This window comes from Chionomys nivalis, chromosome 1 (assembly GCF_950005125.1).
Source record: "Chionomys nivalis chromosome 1, mChiNiv1.1, whole genome shotgun sequence".
Taxonomy (NCBI): domain Eukaryota; kingdom Metazoa; phylum Chordata; class Mammalia; order Rodentia; family Cricetidae; genus Chionomys; species Chionomys nivalis.
Genome location: NC_080086.1, coordinates 137,660,682 through 137,679,044, shown reverse-complemented (window position 1 = coordinate 137,679,044; position 18,363 = coordinate 137,660,682). Strand labels below are relative to the sequence as shown.

At 50.4% G+C, this 18,363-nt stretch overlaps 1 protein-coding gene across 4 annotated transcripts in view; it reads right to left on the bottom strand.

Moving 5' to 3' along the window:
• Dnmt3a (DNA methyltransferase 3 alpha) overlaps window positions 1-18,363 on the bottom strand; it is a 111,970-nt gene that overhangs the window by 70,449 nt on the left and 23,158 nt on the right. For all 4 annotated transcript variants that reach the window (XM_057792271.1, XM_057792248.1, XM_057792256.1 and 1 more), the window contains exon 2: window positions 13,068-13,308. In XM_057792271.1, the coding sequence (XP_057648254.1) occupies window positions 13,068-13,130 (63 nt within the window). In that variant the 5' untranslated portion in view covers window positions 13,131-13,308. The remainder of the gene's footprint in view (window positions 1-13,067; window positions 13,309-18,363) is intronic.

The following is an 18,363-nucleotide window of genomic DNA, read 5'->3' as shown; positions in this document are numbered from 1 at the left end:
GCCTGGTCTACCGAGTAAGTTCCAGGATAGCCAGGGCTACACAGAGAAACCCTGTCTCGAAAAACCAAACCAAAAAGTTACTACACATATTATTTGGGTGTATGTGACTGTACACACATGTACCACAGTGTACATGAGAAGGTCAGAGGCCTTTTAGCTGACTGTCTCCACCATGCCGGTTGTTGAACTCGGGTGGTCAGGCTTTGGGTCAAGTGATTTTTATCCACTGAACTATATCGCCAATCCTAAACCTTACCTTTTGAAACCAGGTCTTCTCAATGAACTCAATGGCACAGCTCAAATGGCTGTCAAGCACTTCCTGACTATGTCTCCCCAACACTGGTGTTACAGCTATGCACTTCTCACCCTGCATTTATGTGGGTGCTGGGAAATCTGACCTCAGGTCCTCGTGTTGCATAGCAAGAACTTTACCCACTGAGCCATCTCCCTTGCCCCCATATTTTCCTAATCACTAGACCATAACACAAGGCTTTGGTAATGGATTTATTTCTGAGTCTCTTTGGTTTGAGTGTTAGGTACTGAACCCAGGACTTCCTATCTGCTAGGCAAGTGCTCTACCCCTGAGCCATATTCCCAGACCACAGTAGGTTTTATGTAGATGAAGAAAAAAATCTACATAGGTACAAACATTTAAGGAGCACACTATTTAATGAATCTTTATCGAAAACAAGACAACATGAGAAGAAACGGTCGATTTAGTGATGTTGTTTATAGTACATACAGTACTCGAAATGCAGGCCTCTGTGCAGAATACAGGAATTTTGTTCAGGCTGTAAACACCTCTTAGTCCATGTGGCCTGGCCCTGATATGTCATCATTCTACAGAAGCGTCCTGGAGACCATGGTACCCCTTGATCTTTCTCACTCAAAAAGTTTTGTTTGCTTTATTCCCATTTGTCAAAACCTACTCAGGGCCAAGACCTCTGGGCTTTACCTCCTGGGGCAGAGTTGCATGCCTAGAAAGTCCTGCTTCACTGCTCCAGCCTGGCCACAAACCACCTACAAGTCCCTTTTGACTCAGCAGACTCCAGCATGACTAACCACTGGCAGAAACAATGCTGGGGTAGGGGAAAGCGCCCTGGACCCAGCTGAAGGATAGTAAGCTGCTCCCCAAGCCCCACATGGTATTAGTAGCTGAAAATGGCTTTGCAGATCTCACTGGAGGAGCCAAGCCGCAGAGACAGTGGTACCAGGGACAGAGAAGGCGAGGGTGCCCAGGTTTCCTGGAGATTTGAGATGGTCCTCCACATCCCACTCAACTTTCATTTTCTGCGATTTCAAAATAGTCTGTGGTTCACCACATTCATTTTCAGGTATTAGTAGGGCATGCAATGAAGACCTACTGTGACCAATCTCAGGCATCTGACAGACAACAAAGAGCACCCTTGACCTTTATGCCCGTCTGCCCACCCATCCATCCATCTATCATCTACTCAAGGCATGTCGGGGAAGAAGACAATCACAGCTCAGGTTCTAACAATCCTCTGAAGAATGTGAGTGGAGGTGATAGACAGGCATACCTCGGCACCCACTGGTGGGGACAGTCCAGCTTGCAGAGGAGACAAAACAGACAGAGGCACAGATGCTGTCTCAGGGCATTGTAGGGTCAAGGAAGGTCTGTTGCTAGGCAAGAGACATCTGGCAAGGGGTCATGAGAGCTGGCTTCAGAGGGCACTGCCACCGGGCAACCGCACAATGGCATGAGGACAGGGAGTTGGAGAAGGGCTGGAAAGGACCATGTAAGGAGTCCAGCCATAAACGTTCTCCGTGAGGAGTTAGCAAGCAGAGGAGGGTCCAGTGTGGAGGGAGAGAATGGCGCCAAGACCACTGTCTCTGGGGGTTCCTTTTAGGAGAGGCTGATAAGAGGTGCTAGGAGGTTCTGGAGAGACAGGCAACAGAAGGGGGACTCAGAGGGATCTCAAAGGACCTGTTATGGGTAGCCCAAGGTCATATACCCAAGAGAAGTCAGGCTGTTGACTCAGAACTGTCTCCCAAGTTTCTAAAGATATCCCTGCAAGAAAGGGTTGCTGGGGATACACAGACCAAATCTGAACCACGCAGCTCAGAGTGTGAGGGTCACTGTGGGATAGCAACTTTGGGAGTGAGGTATTGCTTTAGGTTTGATTCTACCACAGCTTGTTTCCACCTTTACAAACTACGAGGAGGTGGTAGACATGGCACAGAACCTGCCGCAGACTACAGCGGGTCCGGGGCTCCTGTTTCCTCATCTGGAATCCTGCTCTGAGCCTCAGTTCCTTATTCACAAGATGAGGTGAGAACACGGCCATTCCGCCTGCCTCTCGGGATACTAAAGTGAACAATGGCAGGTCTGCTGTCTATTTTGTTTGCTGTTTCTTCCTCAGAGCCTAGGATGGATCCCGTAAGAACTACACTACCTGGGATTTGAACTATTTCTTTAGTAAACTACATTTATTAGTTACTGGTTTGGGATTTGACCATCTAGATTTCATTAGGAAAATCAAAGAGTGAAAGCCAATCTTGTCTTTAATCAGAAAAAAAAAAAAAAGATGGCCACCACGTAGCGATAACCAAAATCCAAAGTGGGCTAGATTGGTAGACTTGCCTAGTATGCTTGAAACTGTGGCTGGATCCCTAGTCCTACTACCAGGTGTGGTAGGACATACCCATAACCCCAGCACATGGGAGGTTATCCTTGGTTAAAAGACCATTCAAAACCATCGGAGACCTTGACCAAAACAAAAATGGAAATTGAACCAAACCAGAGACACTTGGTCTTTTGGTACAGCCCCACCCCTGTTCTCACAAATCCCAGGGAAAGGGTCTCTCACTGCAAACATTATGCCATACGGCTGTGCCCACTGCTTCTCCCCAGACAAGATGCTCAGGCACGCTTCACACACTCAGTACTCTTGCCACTGCCGATTCAATTCAAGGTAGCCCAGCCCCGGAAGAAGGGGCCGCCTCTCCAGAACCTGGAGAGTACCAGGCAGGGGCTATGTGCCAGTGCCAGGCCCGAACCCTATGCTCAGCCTGAAGCAAGCTGTGCACAGACCTCCCAGTCTTCAGTATCTACATCCAGGCTTGGCTCCCACCTTCCCTGGTGGCTCAGAAGTACAGATCTGTGGGAACCAAGTTATCAGCATACCATTCTAAAATGGAGGGTGTGCTTCCCTCCGGGCTGTGTTTCGTGCTGCTGGGCAGGGGCTGATACACTGAGTGGGTGAACAGATGGCCCGGGCCATGCCCTCAGTGACTCCAGGGAGGTGTATCAAGTGGTTTATTCTCGCATCTGTCAGGCCTGTTTTACAGTGTCTGTGCTGATGGGTTGCGCAAAGGAATGTGAGCTATGCTTCTCAAATCTGTAAGCAGCACTGAATGAAGGGCATCTCTAATACTGAAATGCAAGAATCTGAGCGGCAGTAACCTGAGCATGTGGAAACAGCAACACATTTAGTGGGAACAGATCAGAGTCCAGGTTGGTCTCATCTGTCAGGTTAGGAGATTCAGTTAGTCACTTTTTGGACAGAAATTATAAATGGGGGTTTGGAAAGCAGGGCTGGGTGAGCAGGGTCTTCCTGTGCTCTGTGCTTACTAGTCACCTCCAACTTACCATCTTCTCCACAGTCTGCTTTCCTCATCCATAAAATGGGGATCATACTTACTTCACAGTGACAGCATGACAATAAGTAAGGGGACAGATGAACACTGGCACGTGACAGTCGCTGGGGAACTGTTCACTTCCCCCTGCCTCCTTACAGTCTGACCATGTTTCACAGGCCAGCATCCCCAGCACTCCACCCCGCACCCCTCCTGGCCTCTAGCAAATCCCAGCTCTCTCCTCCATGTGCAGCCATCACTCTCGAGCAGACAGATCCCAACATCTGGCTGCTGCCGTTGCTATGGTGAGCTATGCGGATGCTGGGGCTCCCCGACTTTTCCAAATTGGAAGGTGGATTATGTCATTCTACAGAGCTTAAGCCTCCTCTGAGGGGAACCCCAGGGGCCTGCAGGATCAAACCCAGCTCCTAGTTCTTGCAAAGGTCCCCTGGGCTCTTGCTTGAATGCCCGTGTCTCCTTTCCATCCCAGGGCCCCGACACAGGCAGCAGGTGCAGAAGCGGCTGCTTCCCCAGGCATCTAGGCATAGTTATTTCTTCTGTCTGAACCACCTTTCCTGAAGGCTTCCCAGTCTCACTTCCTGGGCTTGTGTCCCCTGGTCTTCCTCTTGTCCCCTACCTAGACTGAATGGGTAGATCCTGATAGAAGGGTGTCTATGCTTGTAATGCCTACTACATAGGAGTTCAACCTGGTTATCATGCTGACTACGAGCTTCTTAAAGGAAGCAACCAGAGCTATTGTTTATCTTTGGTTTTGGAGGCAGAGTCTCACTATGAATTTCAGGCTGATCTCAAACTTGGAATCCTCCTGCCTTGGCCTCCCAATGCTAGGATTATAAGCATACACTACTATGCTGGGCCAATCGGGACTTCTTGGGAGGCAGGAGGATCAGAAGTTCTAGGCTAGCCTAAAGTACTTGAGAGCGTGTTTCAAAACCCCAAAACAAAATGAAGAAAGGCCTAGGCTGATGCACCTACACAAGACAGACACTGGAAACCCTTGGATGAGTGACTATCACACAGCGGATACTCAGGAAAGAATAGAGTCCACATACACAAATGAGATGCACACACAAACCTACAAACATGGGCAAATACACAGTGCACAGGGCTCCAGAGACACAGAGATCTTTGTTTCCACAGTCACAAACAGGATTATTATGGTTTTAGCCCAGTCTGGTCTAAAACTCATTATGTAGCCCAGGCTTGTCTCAAATTTAACACCAATCCTCCTGCCTTACCCTCTCAAGGGCTGATAACAGGCATGAACCACCACACCTGTGTTCTTCTCCATATGTTACTGTTTGTTGGGGAGGCCCTCAGGGTGTGACTCGGGGTGTCCACAATTCCCCGGTCCTGCTGCCTTCATCTCCCAAGTGTCAGCATTACAGGCATACGCCACAATCCCAAATGGATCTTCCATACCTTAATGGCGACTTTCCAGTTCTGGAGTCTTTACAGTGTGTGGGCACCTTCAGCAAGGGTGTCCTGCCAGATCAAGTGGTTCCCGTCAGCCTCTCTCTAAACTTCGGAGGCTACGGTTTGACCTACATTTTAGTGCAGCTCACGGGATGGATTATTTTAAGTCACATACAACTTTGTCTGACAAGCTTGGCTATGCCAACAATAATCACTCACATGTGTATAGTACAACAGAATCCACATACTCTTTTTTGTTGTTGGGTTTTGAAACAGGCTTTCAAGTATCAGAGGCTGGTCTAGAACTTCTGGTCCTCCTTCCTCTACCTCCTGACACTGGGATTATAGGTCCGCACTACCATGTCAGGCTTTTTCATTTTATTCTTCTGATTTACAGGAACCAGACTGGGTGTCATGTTTTCCCATGACACAGGTGGTAAACAAGAGAGACTATGAGATTCTTGGAAGGTGGAGAGACATGCGAAAAGGCCTTCAAAACAAACGGCTCCACCTTCTCACTCCCAGCCTGTGGGTCTTTCCAATGTAGCTGCCATTATATCCCCCTATGCCATGTTCTACATACACATGTGCAAGCACACACAGCAAAAACACGAGTGATGCACACTGACAGCACACCTGATATTCACTGGCACACATACACACTTATTCATGCTTGCCTCTTCATGCCTAGACACAGGTACCCTTGCCCCACAAAGAGATATTTTGCCAGAAGCCCTTTCTCAAAACAGAAAGACATCCATGCTCCTGTCAGTGCTTAGACCAAAAGCCACCGACCCAGAATCTGCTGATCGGATGCCTCAAGTTAGTGTTTGAGTCAAGGGGATGAACGTGCCAGATCTAGCCAACTACCTGCCCAGGCCTCCCTGGACAATAAGCATGTACCGTCTTTGCCAGCTGGCTGGTCTCCCAGGGGTTGTCTGTGGCTGTAGAATTCGATGAAAACAATTGTCCTCTGCAGGAGGCAAAGCCCTGCCCTGGCCGCCAGAGCATCCTATGGCAGGAGCCCTAGCAGGGCACGACAGACCTGCACAAAACATGCACAGCTCTCACACGCACACATTCACACGTAGACATGCCTTGTCCCCCCACAGACGTGGTTCTCACTACAACCACCTCTGAAAGCTCATTAGCCCTTTGTTTCAATAATTCGACAGTAGTCGGCAAACATTCGGTGGCTTCGTGGGATAAATACTGATGGAAATTGTCCCTTCTAGCCAAAGGCCACATCCCTGGAGACAGGAGACCTGTCTTAATGTCCCTTTGCGGTCCCCTATAGAGTATGGGTATTTGTACATAGCAGGCGCTTCATACATGATGAAGAGTTAGCAATAGTTTTGCCTGCCAGGGCATCCATCCTGCCTCCATAAGCCTGCCTCACTTACTTCTGGAACAAACACAAACACAGTGGGCTGGATCTCACCCTCCATCAGCAGGTGAGGCAATAGGGATGTGATGAAAATACCCACTGAGTACCTCCTAGGTACTGGATACGAATGGACTCAGTCTCGAGCAGGAGATGACATAGAAAGAGCCCGTGGCTGAGGCAATGCTGCAGTCTAGAGTGGAACGGCTGGCAACCAACCCTGTGGGCACTACACCCACTCATGCCTGCTCCTTCAGCAGCCCACTATGGCTCTGGACTACCCCTGATGGCCACCTGACCTCTGTCAAGTTCCCTAGCATCCTTTGGATCCCAACCTGTGGAATGGGGATAAAGGTAGCAGGCATCTCCCAGGCTACTATGAGCAACTATGTTTAAAGGATATGCCTGAGTGATCTGCCACATCATACAGTGAAGTAAGATGCCTATGGCTAACACCTTAGCTGTCCTGCGGCACTGCAAAGGTAGCCACGGGGACAACCGGGCCTCCTGGACCCAGGCCAGGTGCCAGGGCAGAGGGGTCATTTCCTGTCCTAGGACACTCAATAGTTAAGGTCAGCTCTCCATGCTCCCTCTACATCACTGAGTCCAGTCTTCCCTACACTTACCCTAGGGAACCTGCTTTCCTAACAGGGCTGAGCTCTGATCCTCACCTTATCATTTATAACGGGAAGGACCCAAGTGATGACAGTCCTGGCTGGAGGCCCTGCGCAGGCTCCTGAAACTATCTATGCATGGCAGGCTATAGACCTCACTGCCGCTTGCCTTGTTTCCCTTCTATCCCGTGCATACAGGGACCTCAGGCCTTTTGTGCCTGCAGACCTGGAGAAGAGCTTCTCCTCACAATTCTGGCTCGGAGAGGGTTTCAGGCCACACTCAACACACCCCACTCTGGCTCCCTTCCCCCCAAAGCCCCGAGGGGCCTACTCCAAAAGGGGGCAGGAAGACAGGTAGGGGTGGAGGCAAGCAGGCAGGCCACAAGCAGAGGGACGAGTGATAGTTATCTAAAATCTAGATTAATTAGGCTAGCTTAATATGTAGCAGGTCCCTAAGTTAATCAATCACTCACACGCGCCATTTCCCTGAAGTATCCCAGGCAGACATGGAGCTGGCTCTGCCGCTGAGTCATGCATAAGAGCCCCGATGCGAATCCAGGTCAGTCTCCAGGCCTGGCTACACTGGATGGCTCATAGCATCTAACGTTAAAGAATTTTAGACAATATAAGCCAAAGCCTGGGTCCTGGTCAGCTCTAGCGGGCCACGTACATCAGAAGCCTGCCGCAAGTGCCAAGCAGTCAATTACTCCACTAAGAAGAAATGTACAAGTCATTACCATGTGGGAAGGAAAAAAATCAACTTTTCCCTATTTAAAAATACTCTAGGGATGGGGGCGAGGGGCTGGGGAGATGGCTCATTGGCTAAAAGTGTGCATTGCTTTTTCAGAGGACCTGAGTTCTATTCCTAGCACTCACATTAGACAACTCACAACCAGCTGTAACTCCAGCTCCGAGGATGCGGCACCTCTAGCTGCCAGACCTCTACTCATATGTGCACACACATGTGGCATGCGCACACACACACATGGCATATACACATACACATGGCATGTACACACACATGATATGCGCACACACACGATTTAAAAATATGGGGTTTTTTTGTTTGTTTTTGTTTTTGTTTCTTGAGACAGGATTTCTCTGTGTAGCTTTGGAGTCCTGGAACTCTCTTTGTAGACCAGGTTGGCCTCAAACTCACAGCGATCCATTTGCCTCTGCCTCCCAAGTATTGGGATTAAAGTCATGTGCCATCACTGCCCGGTAAAATAAATGATTTTGAAAATAAATAAATAAAGGGGGCAGGAGAGATGGCTCAGTGGTTAAGAGCACTGGGTGCTCTTCCAGAGGACCCAGGTTTAATTCCCAGCATCCACATGGCAGCTCACAACCGTCTGTAACTCCTGTCGTAGGGGATCTGACACTCTCACAGAGACATACATGCAAACAAAACACCAAAAAAAATTTTTTTTAGGGCTGGAGAGATGGCTCAGAGGTTAAGAGAACTGACTGCTCTTCCAGAGGTCCTGAGTTCAATTCCCAGCAACCACATGGTGGCTCACAACCATCTGTAATGAGATCTGGTGCCCTCTTCTGGCCTTTGGGCATACATGAAGGCTAAACACTGCGTACATAATAAATAAATAAATCTTAAAAAATTTTTTTCTTTTTAAATAAAAATATAAAAGTCCTCTGGAGATGCTCTTCAGACGAGACCCTAAGGAGCTGCCAGCCCTGAGTGAGCATGGAGGGAAATCTAAGCAAACACAGGCAGAGGAGCTCCGGAACGCTCTGTGTTCCTGCAGACTGTGGACCTGCAAACAAAGCCAGGATTTGAGGCTGGCAAGGACCTCACCCAAGGATGCCCTTGAGCTCTGTGCCATGCTGAGTAAGAGCTCAGTGCCAAGGGAACCCTGTACTTGCCAGGCCTCTGGGCTGGAGGAGGGAGGTAAGAAAAGGGCCCTAGTCTTAGCCTCATGCACACCTACACACACACACACACACACACACTCTTTTGAACTTTCCAGCACAAATCCGCACTATTGCAGTCTCCTCTACCCCACAACAGGAAGGGCAGGAGGGCTAAGCTGCCTGACGACTGGCCCGACTACCATGGCATGGCTCTACCATCTTTATTCCCGCCTATCCCTGTCCTTCACTAGTCCTCCAGGACCATCTGGTCTACCTTGCAGACTTGTGGAACTGAGCTGAGTTAGAAGCTCCTGGAAAGGTAAGGAAGTCTGAAGACAGGGTTGGAGGGAGGAAGAAAAGGGACAGTACACCCAAAGAGTACGGGATGTGGAGAAGTGAGATGTCCATAGTAGTGTCTGCAATACGGAAGATTGTGTGTGTGTGTGTCCCCACATTCTACTGGAGCAGAAGTGCCTTTGACATCCACAAGGGAAGAGCTACACAAACCCTCAACTTTCATTGTAAATGAACACCCTTGAACCTGCAGCAGGAGAAACCCAGGCAACACTTCTGGGCAGCACAGCTGGAAGCCGCTGCTCACTCCCCCCCCCCCCTTCACCTGGGAGGACCCTGAATAGCACCCTGGGAGACTTCAGACCAGTGGGTTAGCATTTCCAAGCTTCAATTTAGTCCTCAATAAGAGACTATCATAAGGATATCAGTGCCTTTGGGGTAACTATAAGAAATAAAATAATGCATGTGGCGTATCTAGCAAACAATCGATGCTCAATGCATCTTGGCCACAAAGTGTCTGAAGCCAGAGCAAAGGAAGCAGGCAGGTAATGGAAAGAGCCTAGGGCCTAGACCCTGCCTACTCCAGTTCATATGCGGGGTCTGAGGAAGCCCCTGAATGTTCTTGTTCCTTCCCCTCCATAGGGATGACATGTACTTCCATTTCCCCTCTGAGTTCCTTGACTCTCTATTTACCTCTTAGAGCCCCAGCCCTGTGCTATATACTCATTTACCAATGCACTGCTCCCAATCCCCCCATGAGCCCCTCTGCTCTCAGCCTCCCCAAACAGCAACCCCTGCCCAGCTCACAGATGGCAGGATGCAAGAATGGGGTTACTTCTATAGTCCCCTCTGTGTCCTCTGAGGCAAGCACAACCCCTTTTGTCTTTCACCTCAACTGCACCCCACCTGTCTGGCCCTGGGCTCCCTGGTGGAGTCTGATGCTTCTTGGCTCTCATCCACGGTATTCTTTCTACTTCATGCTGCTGCAGACCCTGGGCAATCATGTGCAAGAGAGGGGCTGTAGACCTCACCCTCCCAGGCTGTGGGCGACAGACCCCTAGGGTCCCTTCCCCAGAGCTCTCAACTCTGCAGGTCAGGCAGGGGCTTGCACCATGCAGTTCCCACATGTTGGCAGGTGACGCTGAGCGGTTGGTTTGGGAGTCACATCTGAGTCACGCTGGTCTCCTGCAAACTGTAACCCATGAGAGTACAGTCAGGGTTTTCCCGGAGAGGAAGGTGATCGAGGAAGCAGCCAGCAGGAGAGAGGAGGCAAAAGCAGGGCCCAGGAAGGGCACAAATGGTATCTGGAGGCAGCAAGGATAAGGCTAGACAAGCAGGTGGGGCTGGTGAATGAAAGGGCCAGCAGGAGCCTCATCCCTGCCCTCAGGCTCAGCAGATGGCTCCATTGTGCCAGGTGTCTGCGGCACCTCTGGAAGTTCTTTGGCTATAGAGCAAAGTCCATGTCCCCCATATGCAGCTACACAATGTCCCTGCCTTAGGCTGGCTTTTAAGGACCATTATGGCAACTGTCAGTGTCTCTACCTGCCTTTACCAGGTGTCTGTGAGCTGCAGCTGGAGCCAGTCCATAGGTGCTAGGGAGGGGTGCCAGGTGAGCCAGCACATGTGCTGTGGGTGTAGGTGGTTAGAAAGGAGGCCCAGCCAGGCCCCAGCCTTTGTCTATGCAGATCGCTGTCATCTTTTGGTATAATGGCCTCTGCCAGTATGTGAGTATGCTCGCTCTATCAGTCCCGGGATCTAGGGCTGGGTGTGTGCCTGTTGCCACCCGAGCCAGAGTAGTTACTATGGGTAGATAATAATAGCAATCGTAATCCCTCATAATTGGACCAGACTTTGCTGTCTGCAGGGCACTTCCCTGCCCGTGACCTCATCTGACTTCCACAGGCACCCTGTAAGATAGACAAGGCTGGAGTCACTATCCCCAGTTTCCAGCTGAGCAAACACAGCCCAGAGAGCCTGAAGTCACATCTCCCACCAGTGGCAGCCCCAGGCCTGGGGCCTGGGACTTCTGACTCCTTTTAGTGTTCTTCCTCTGCTCCATACAGAATTACCACAATACAGAGACCACCTGCCTTGCAGGATGGAGTGCACAGTCCAACAACAGGAGTCTGCCCCATCTGTGGGGGTGTTGAAGAGTATGTGAAGGGGTGTCAGCATCCGTCAGAGCGTGGAGCCAGGGCAGAGGAGGCTCAGTGTCACCCAGTCTAGCAGAGACACAAAGCCAGGCCCAAGGAAAGGGGGATTAGCTATAGTACAGCTGCCATCGCAGAATACAGGAGACTGTAAGAATCTGTGCACTGTTCGAGTTCACAGCAAGAGGAATTGAGGAAGCCTGCAGGGAACTTCGACTGTCTAGTCATTTCCCACGGGGTCAGAAAGGAGAGGCTGGAGGGCTGGGGATGTTGCCCAGCACACACTAGGCTAGGTTTGAACACTGCATAAGCCAGTCGAAGTAGCACAAGCCTAGTCCAGCACTCAGGAGGTAAAGATGGGAGGATCAGAGTTCAAGGTCATTCTTGGCGACAATAGGGCATTTAAGGCCAGCTTGAACTGCGTGAGACCATGTACAAAAGAGGAGGGTGGGTGAACTGAGAGCTCCCAAGAACCCAGTTCAGAGGCACAGATGATTCCTGCCTTGTCAGTACATATATCTACACACGCGAGCACACACACATACAAACACATACACACGCACGCGCACACACACACACAGAACAATGTGCAGGGTTGCAGGCTGGGGCCCTGGACTTTTTGTGTGCACACCTATCTGCATGTGTGTATATTGGGGGTGGGACCCTTGTGTACATCAAGACTATGGGTGGCTATGGTAAGGTAAGATCCAGGAGTCAAGAGACCAGATCCACATTTGGGCTTATCAGAAGCTCAGCAACCCCTTCTGTAAATCAGGGCCACCTGTCTTACCTCACGTGCCTCAAGGGTTGTCACCAGGACAAAGGAACGATGATGGAACACACCAAGAACACAGAAACACACATGCACATTAAGGATGAACGAAGCAGGAAGGAGCCAACTACAGGTGAAGAGGACTCCCAGCTGCTGCCCTTGCTCGGGGGCTCAGGGGCCCCACACCTGAGCCGTGGCCAGCCCTTGTCAGAAGAACAAACTTCACACCTCTCCCAGAGGCTCAGAACGGCAGGACAGTGAAGTGCAGATACTGACCGAAGAGGCACAGACTCCAGGGTTGGAGCTTCGGGCCCCAGGGCCAAGGTAACTTTTGTAGTCCCTTCAGGGGTTCCCACCCATCTGATGAAATCCCTTTACTGACCCGACCTGGAGCTTAGTAAAATGTCACCTCTCATGGGACTCAGAAAACACAGAAGTCACTGGTTCCATGGCCTAGAGCCACATCAAGGACTACCCAGCGATACTCGCTTTGGAGCCTGGGTAGGTGGTGACATCATTATCTCCAAAGGTTGATGATGTCATTGGTCCTCAACATTTGCACACAGCCACGTGCGTGAATATCTGTGTGGGCTGATCACCTCATGTCTACAGTGCCCCAGAAAGCTACTGAATACAACGGGGAAACAGGCAGATCCAACACAGAGGTGCAATGGCTTATCTGACATTATACAGTACAGGGCAAATCCAAAAAGAAATCCAGGTTTTTGGGACTCCCCTACACAGATGACCCCTCAATGAGGCACCACCGAGAGCTTGAGTCTGTGCTCAAAGACCACAGTGGTAACAGTGGTCCTAGAACCAGGACTACCTGGGTTCAGAGCCCCATCTCACCTCAGAATTTAACCTCTCATAATGTGGGGGAAGGCCCTTCTCCCTCCCTGGACACCAGCCACAGGGTCCCCTAAAGAGCCAAGTGGGCTGCTCACCTTTCTATCATCCTCCCGCTCCAGAGCGGAGCTGCTGGTATCCCCGGGGCCGCTGGAGGGCATTGCTGGCAGCTGGGCAGTAGGAGGCAGGCTGGGGCTTCGAGGGTTCTGTGGAGCTGCTGGGCTTCAGAGATGGAGTTTTTGTGGTCTTTGTAAGCAAGAGCTAAAACTTAAGCATAGATCCTGATGTCAAGCCCCCAGGAGAGTTGCTGCCTCTGCGCTGGCCTTCAGGTGGCTCTGCCTGTGGAGAAGAGAAGCTCATCAGCAGGGCACAGTCAGGTCCCTCCCAGGACTCCAGCCCAGGGCCAGCCAGGCCTCTGACCTCTCTTCTCTCACCCCAGCGTGAGAAATTGAGGCAGACTCCACCTCTTCTGAGGGCCTGGAGACTATGACAATCCCTTTCAGAACTCAAAGGTGTAATGTGTGCCACTTCTGGGACTTCCAGAAGCCTCCCGCTCCTCCCTTCTCTGCTTTTCTTCCCCCTGAACATTTCCGCAACCCTCCCTCCCACCCCAGTCAGTCCCTGGGAAACCCCAGTCACCAGAGGCCCCTAGCCCAGCTACATTTTCCTTCTAATCTGTCCTCACCCGACCCCCCCCCCACCCCCACACTGCTCCTCGAGTGGAGGAGGAAGTGAGCAACAGCCACAGGATGTAGTGAAATGAATGTCACTTTGCTCAGCCTGCCCGGGACCAGCACCCCACTAACAAAGCTGAGGTCCTAACCCGGGCTATGCTGGGATACAGGTTTGCTGGACTCTGGGTATGAGGGGTGAGGCCTAAGGCCATAGCCTCACTGAAAGGCAGGCGAGCGCTCTCTGCAAGCCCCTCTCGTGGCCCCATTTGCCTCAAAACTGGTGGGCCTGAGCCCTTCCAAATACACACTCAGCTGTATTTTAGGGGCTTTTCTTCCTCCTCCAGGTGTGGGCCGCAAGCCAGTGAAATAACAAAGCCTGAGCCTCAGGCCACAGCTCAGGGTGGGTGTGTAACTGCGACAAATCAACCCCTTCACTCCGACACACGAGACATACGCAGCGGCTCCTGCTCCCCCCACCCAAGAGACAGCGCCAAGCCCCTGCCTTGAGTGTGTGCCTGCCCGGGAGGGGATTGGCAGCAGAGGGAGAGTAGGAGGTAGGCTGGATCGGAGCCCACCCACACCCTTCCCCTTCCAGTTCCCTGTTCTGCTTCCCAGCTCCCCTCCCTGTTGGGCCTTTCCTCCCAGCCCCCTCTGCTAGGGCTCCCTGGAAAACCAGGAGCGGGAGACTGCCCAGGCTTGGGTTTCCCAAGGGACTTGTTTCTTCCCTACGGATGTGACTGCTTGGGAGGTGGGTGCCCCAGTTTGGGCTCTGCACTGGCAGTGGTGGGAGGAAGCTGGAGCGGGAAGGGGCCATTTCAGAGCCAGGAGAGAAAAGGCCTCAGAGGTTAAAAACCAAGAAGAGGCTATGCCCAACAACGGCACCCTAGCTAGGCAGGCTCCAGGGAGGCGGCAGCTTATCCCGACAGCACTAAGCTTGGCTAGGTACTGGGTTCTGTGAAGCTTGGCTGCCCAAATACCTGAGAGAGTGGCTGGCAATGAAGAGAGTGGCTGCACACCGTGACACCATCCCTCACTTGGAAAACTCCAAACACTTTCTTAGTTTACTGTTAAAGCTAAGGCTCAAACAGTTGGGATATGTCTGAGGTGCGAGCCAGATCTCATGACTGAACCCTGAGGGACTGAGTGCTCTTGGAAGCTAAGTCCCCCTTACCCCCAAGCCTACAGAAAATGCTCTCCACAGCATAAAAGGAAAACAGATCCCACCCTGTACTCCAAGAGGTTTTCCTGCTGCCATTGGTCAATGAGTCCTCCCAAATCCTAGCTTCCCCTTGTGATCACAGTCCGTTCCATTTGCACACATCAAAGCCTTGAGAAGCGGTTGATAGCACTGAGGAGGTCAGTGGGAAAGAATGTTGGCCTTAGAGCCAGCAGATAAGGTCCTGACTGGGTTAGCTGAGTCCCAGGATGTCATCTGGCTCTCACCTGCCCGGCTGTTGGGGCCTCACGGGCAACAGGAGAAGAGCTGCCAGCAAAATAGAGAGGTACCTTTAAGTGCCCCATAAAGGACACAGATGAGGCACAAAGCAAACAATGGGAATTAGTCCAAACCATGGTCCAGAGAGACACAGGAGAACCTGAACTCGGGTTCTGGGAGAGGAGTCCCTGACCGGAGGGGGGAAGGGAGGGAGTGGGCAGGAAAGGCAGAACAGCAGAGGGCACCAACCACAAGGGCTGTCACGCAGGAAAGGGAAAGGAAGGAAATGCTCTCGGGCCACCCACATCCCTGACAAGAGAGCTTCAAGAAAGGTCATCACAGAAAATGGCGGTCCTGGGTCACACCTAGGTCCCTTCGTGTTTCTCTGGAGATCTCAGAATCCCTCAGCATTATCTGAACTTCTGAAATCATTAGCATGGGACTAGGCAAGACCCCACTTAGCGGCCAAGGTTCCAAGCCTGCACACAGCACTGCCCACCTGCTCCGGAGAGCCACATTCTTCTCTCAAGTTACCCTGGCTACAGGGGCCGTGAACTCCTGGGCCACTGTCCCAAGCTAGTAGCAGGCACAGAGCCTGCCTCAGTCTCTGGCAGTCCCCAGCACCTACAGCGACCTCCTCATTCAGGTCAAGGCTGCCCAACAGGAATCCTAACCATGAGCTCAGCCATCACCACCAGCAACTTTTCTCTTCTCCTCAGTAATTCTCCATGTCCATAGAGACCCTGAAGAATGTGTGTGTAACAACACCATGAAAGTGTTCATCCTTAGGGCTGGAGAGACTGATCAGTTAGTGTATTTGCTGCTCTTCCAGAGGACCCTGGTTCCCAGCACCCACACTAGGTACCTCAAAACAGCCTATAACTCTCAGATCTGACATCCTCTTCTGGCCTCCGCAGGCACTGGTGTGCACACATGCATGCATAAATGCGCACACATGCACACACAAATAAATCAGTTTTTAGCAGGGAAACGCTCATCCTTGAACTCCTGATCCTCCTGCCTCCACCTTCCACATGCTGGGATTTATCAGTCTGTCTACCATGGCTGCCTGGTCTCTGTGGTACATGCCAAGGACCCCACTAACTGAACTGTCCTGACAGAAGCTTTCGTTGTTGCCATTTTGTTTTCTGAGAGGGTCTAACATAGCTCAGGCTGCCCACAAGCTTTCTACACAGCTGAGAATTTGAGCTTCTGGTCCTCCTGCCTCTCACCAGTGCTGAGATTACAGGTGTGTGCCACCATGCCTAGGGAGAGCTGTAATTCCAACTAGCCTCCACATTTTACCACCTTCTTCAGCCTTCAGACAGATATTCTCTTTTAAAGGAAGATGTGAAATGACAAGAACAGGCCAAACAGGAGAAAAGACATTACAAACAAAAGTTCAAGACTGGGAAATGCTGATGAGATTCTTAGGCTCGTCCTCCACTGGGCTGGAAAACAGTGGCAGCCAGACCCAGATCTCCTCTAGAGCAAAGGCCTAAGGATGCAGGACTTACATCAGCACCATAATGGGGCCAGGACTGTCTGTCTGTCCACCAGTGTGAGCACCACAGTGGGCGTCCACCAGTGTGGATCTGAGAGCTGACAAGCCTTCAGGCCAAGCTTCCAAACAATGTCTCTAGGTTAGTTGGTTGCACTTGTCTATTTTAGTTTTTTGTTTGCTTTATTTTTAAGGCAGGATCTTATTATAAAGCCCAAGCTGGCCTGGACCTTTCTGTGCGGCCTAGGATATCCTCAGACTAAAGATTTTTCTGCTTCTACCATGCGAGCGGTGATTTCAGGCATGAACCATCACAACTGGCCAGTTCCCTGTTTATCACTTATTTATTTAGAGAAAAGGTCTCACTGTGTAGCCCTGACTGGATTGGAACTGGCTATATAGACAAGGCTAACTTGTAACTCACAGAGCTCTGCCTGCTTCTGCCTCCTGCAATCCCTGTTCTTAATCTAGAAAGGTCAACCAAAGGTCAATAGATGTTTCAGGAAAGCGTTTGACTTGGAAGATAGGGACCAGAATAAACAACATCAAACTGTGTGGAACAAAACACAAAGTTGGCAACATGAACATGGCAAAACAGAAAAGATGTCCTGTAGCCACAAAACAAAAAGGTGATGCTACTGAAAAAGAAAAGTTAGAGAACGGAAAGAACTTCTAGGGGCTGGAGAGATGCACAGCTCAAGAGAGTCCACTGCTCTTACCTAGGACAGAGTTCAGCTCTCAGCACACAGTAGAACAAGCTTTTGTACATTGTGACTATCTGTGCTCTCTTGGTTTAATAAAGGACCAAAGGGCCAATAACTAGACAGGCAGAAGTTAGGCAAGACCTGCGGACGAAAAGAGAGGCTGGGAAGTAGGGTGGAGTTGCTAGCCAGATGCAGAGGAAGCAGGAGATGAACATGCCGTACTTCCATGTGTTAGAGCATAGGTAAGAGATATGGTTAATTTAAGTTGAAAGAGCTAGCTAGTAACAAGCCTAAGCTATTGGCAAAGTATTTATAATTAATAATAAGTCTCTGTGTGATTATTTGTGAGCAGGCTGGTGGGACAGAAAACCCTGCCTATACAGCATTCACATCAACTGGCTTGCAACCACCTGTAAGAATGTGACACCTCTGGTTTCCTTGTATGTCCACACACAGACACATACATACTTACACATTGCTAAAAAAAAATAAATGTATCTTTGAAAAAAAACTTCTAGAAATACAAAATCATGGTAGTAGAAATACAAAACTCTGTGGCTGACTAGAAATGAAATGATTTATCATATGATCCAGGATCTCACTAGCCCACTATCATAACCTTACATATCCAAGAGATGAAAGACGTCAAAGAGACATCTGTACTCCCATATTTTCCGAGGTGCTGTTTGTAATAGAGAATCAACCAATGCGTGATCAAATAAAAAGAAGATGGGATGTATGGCTGATCAGTATTGTTCTGTTACAAAACAATGGAACTTCCATTTGCAGCCACGTAGGAGGGTTAGGAGCACCTTAGAGTAAGAAATAAATCACTGGGCAGTGGTGACACACACCTTTAATCCCAGCACTTAGGAGGCAGAACTCTATGAGTTCAAGGTTAGTGGTCTACAAAGAGAGTTCCAGGACAGCCAGGACTGTCACACAGAGAAACTGTATTTTGGGGGAAAAAAAGAAGGAAGGAAGACAGACAGACAGAAAGAAAAAGGGATCAGGCATGCCACCGGGCATTATTTACATGTAAAAGTTTGCCAAGTCAGGGTGGCACACGCCTTTAATCTC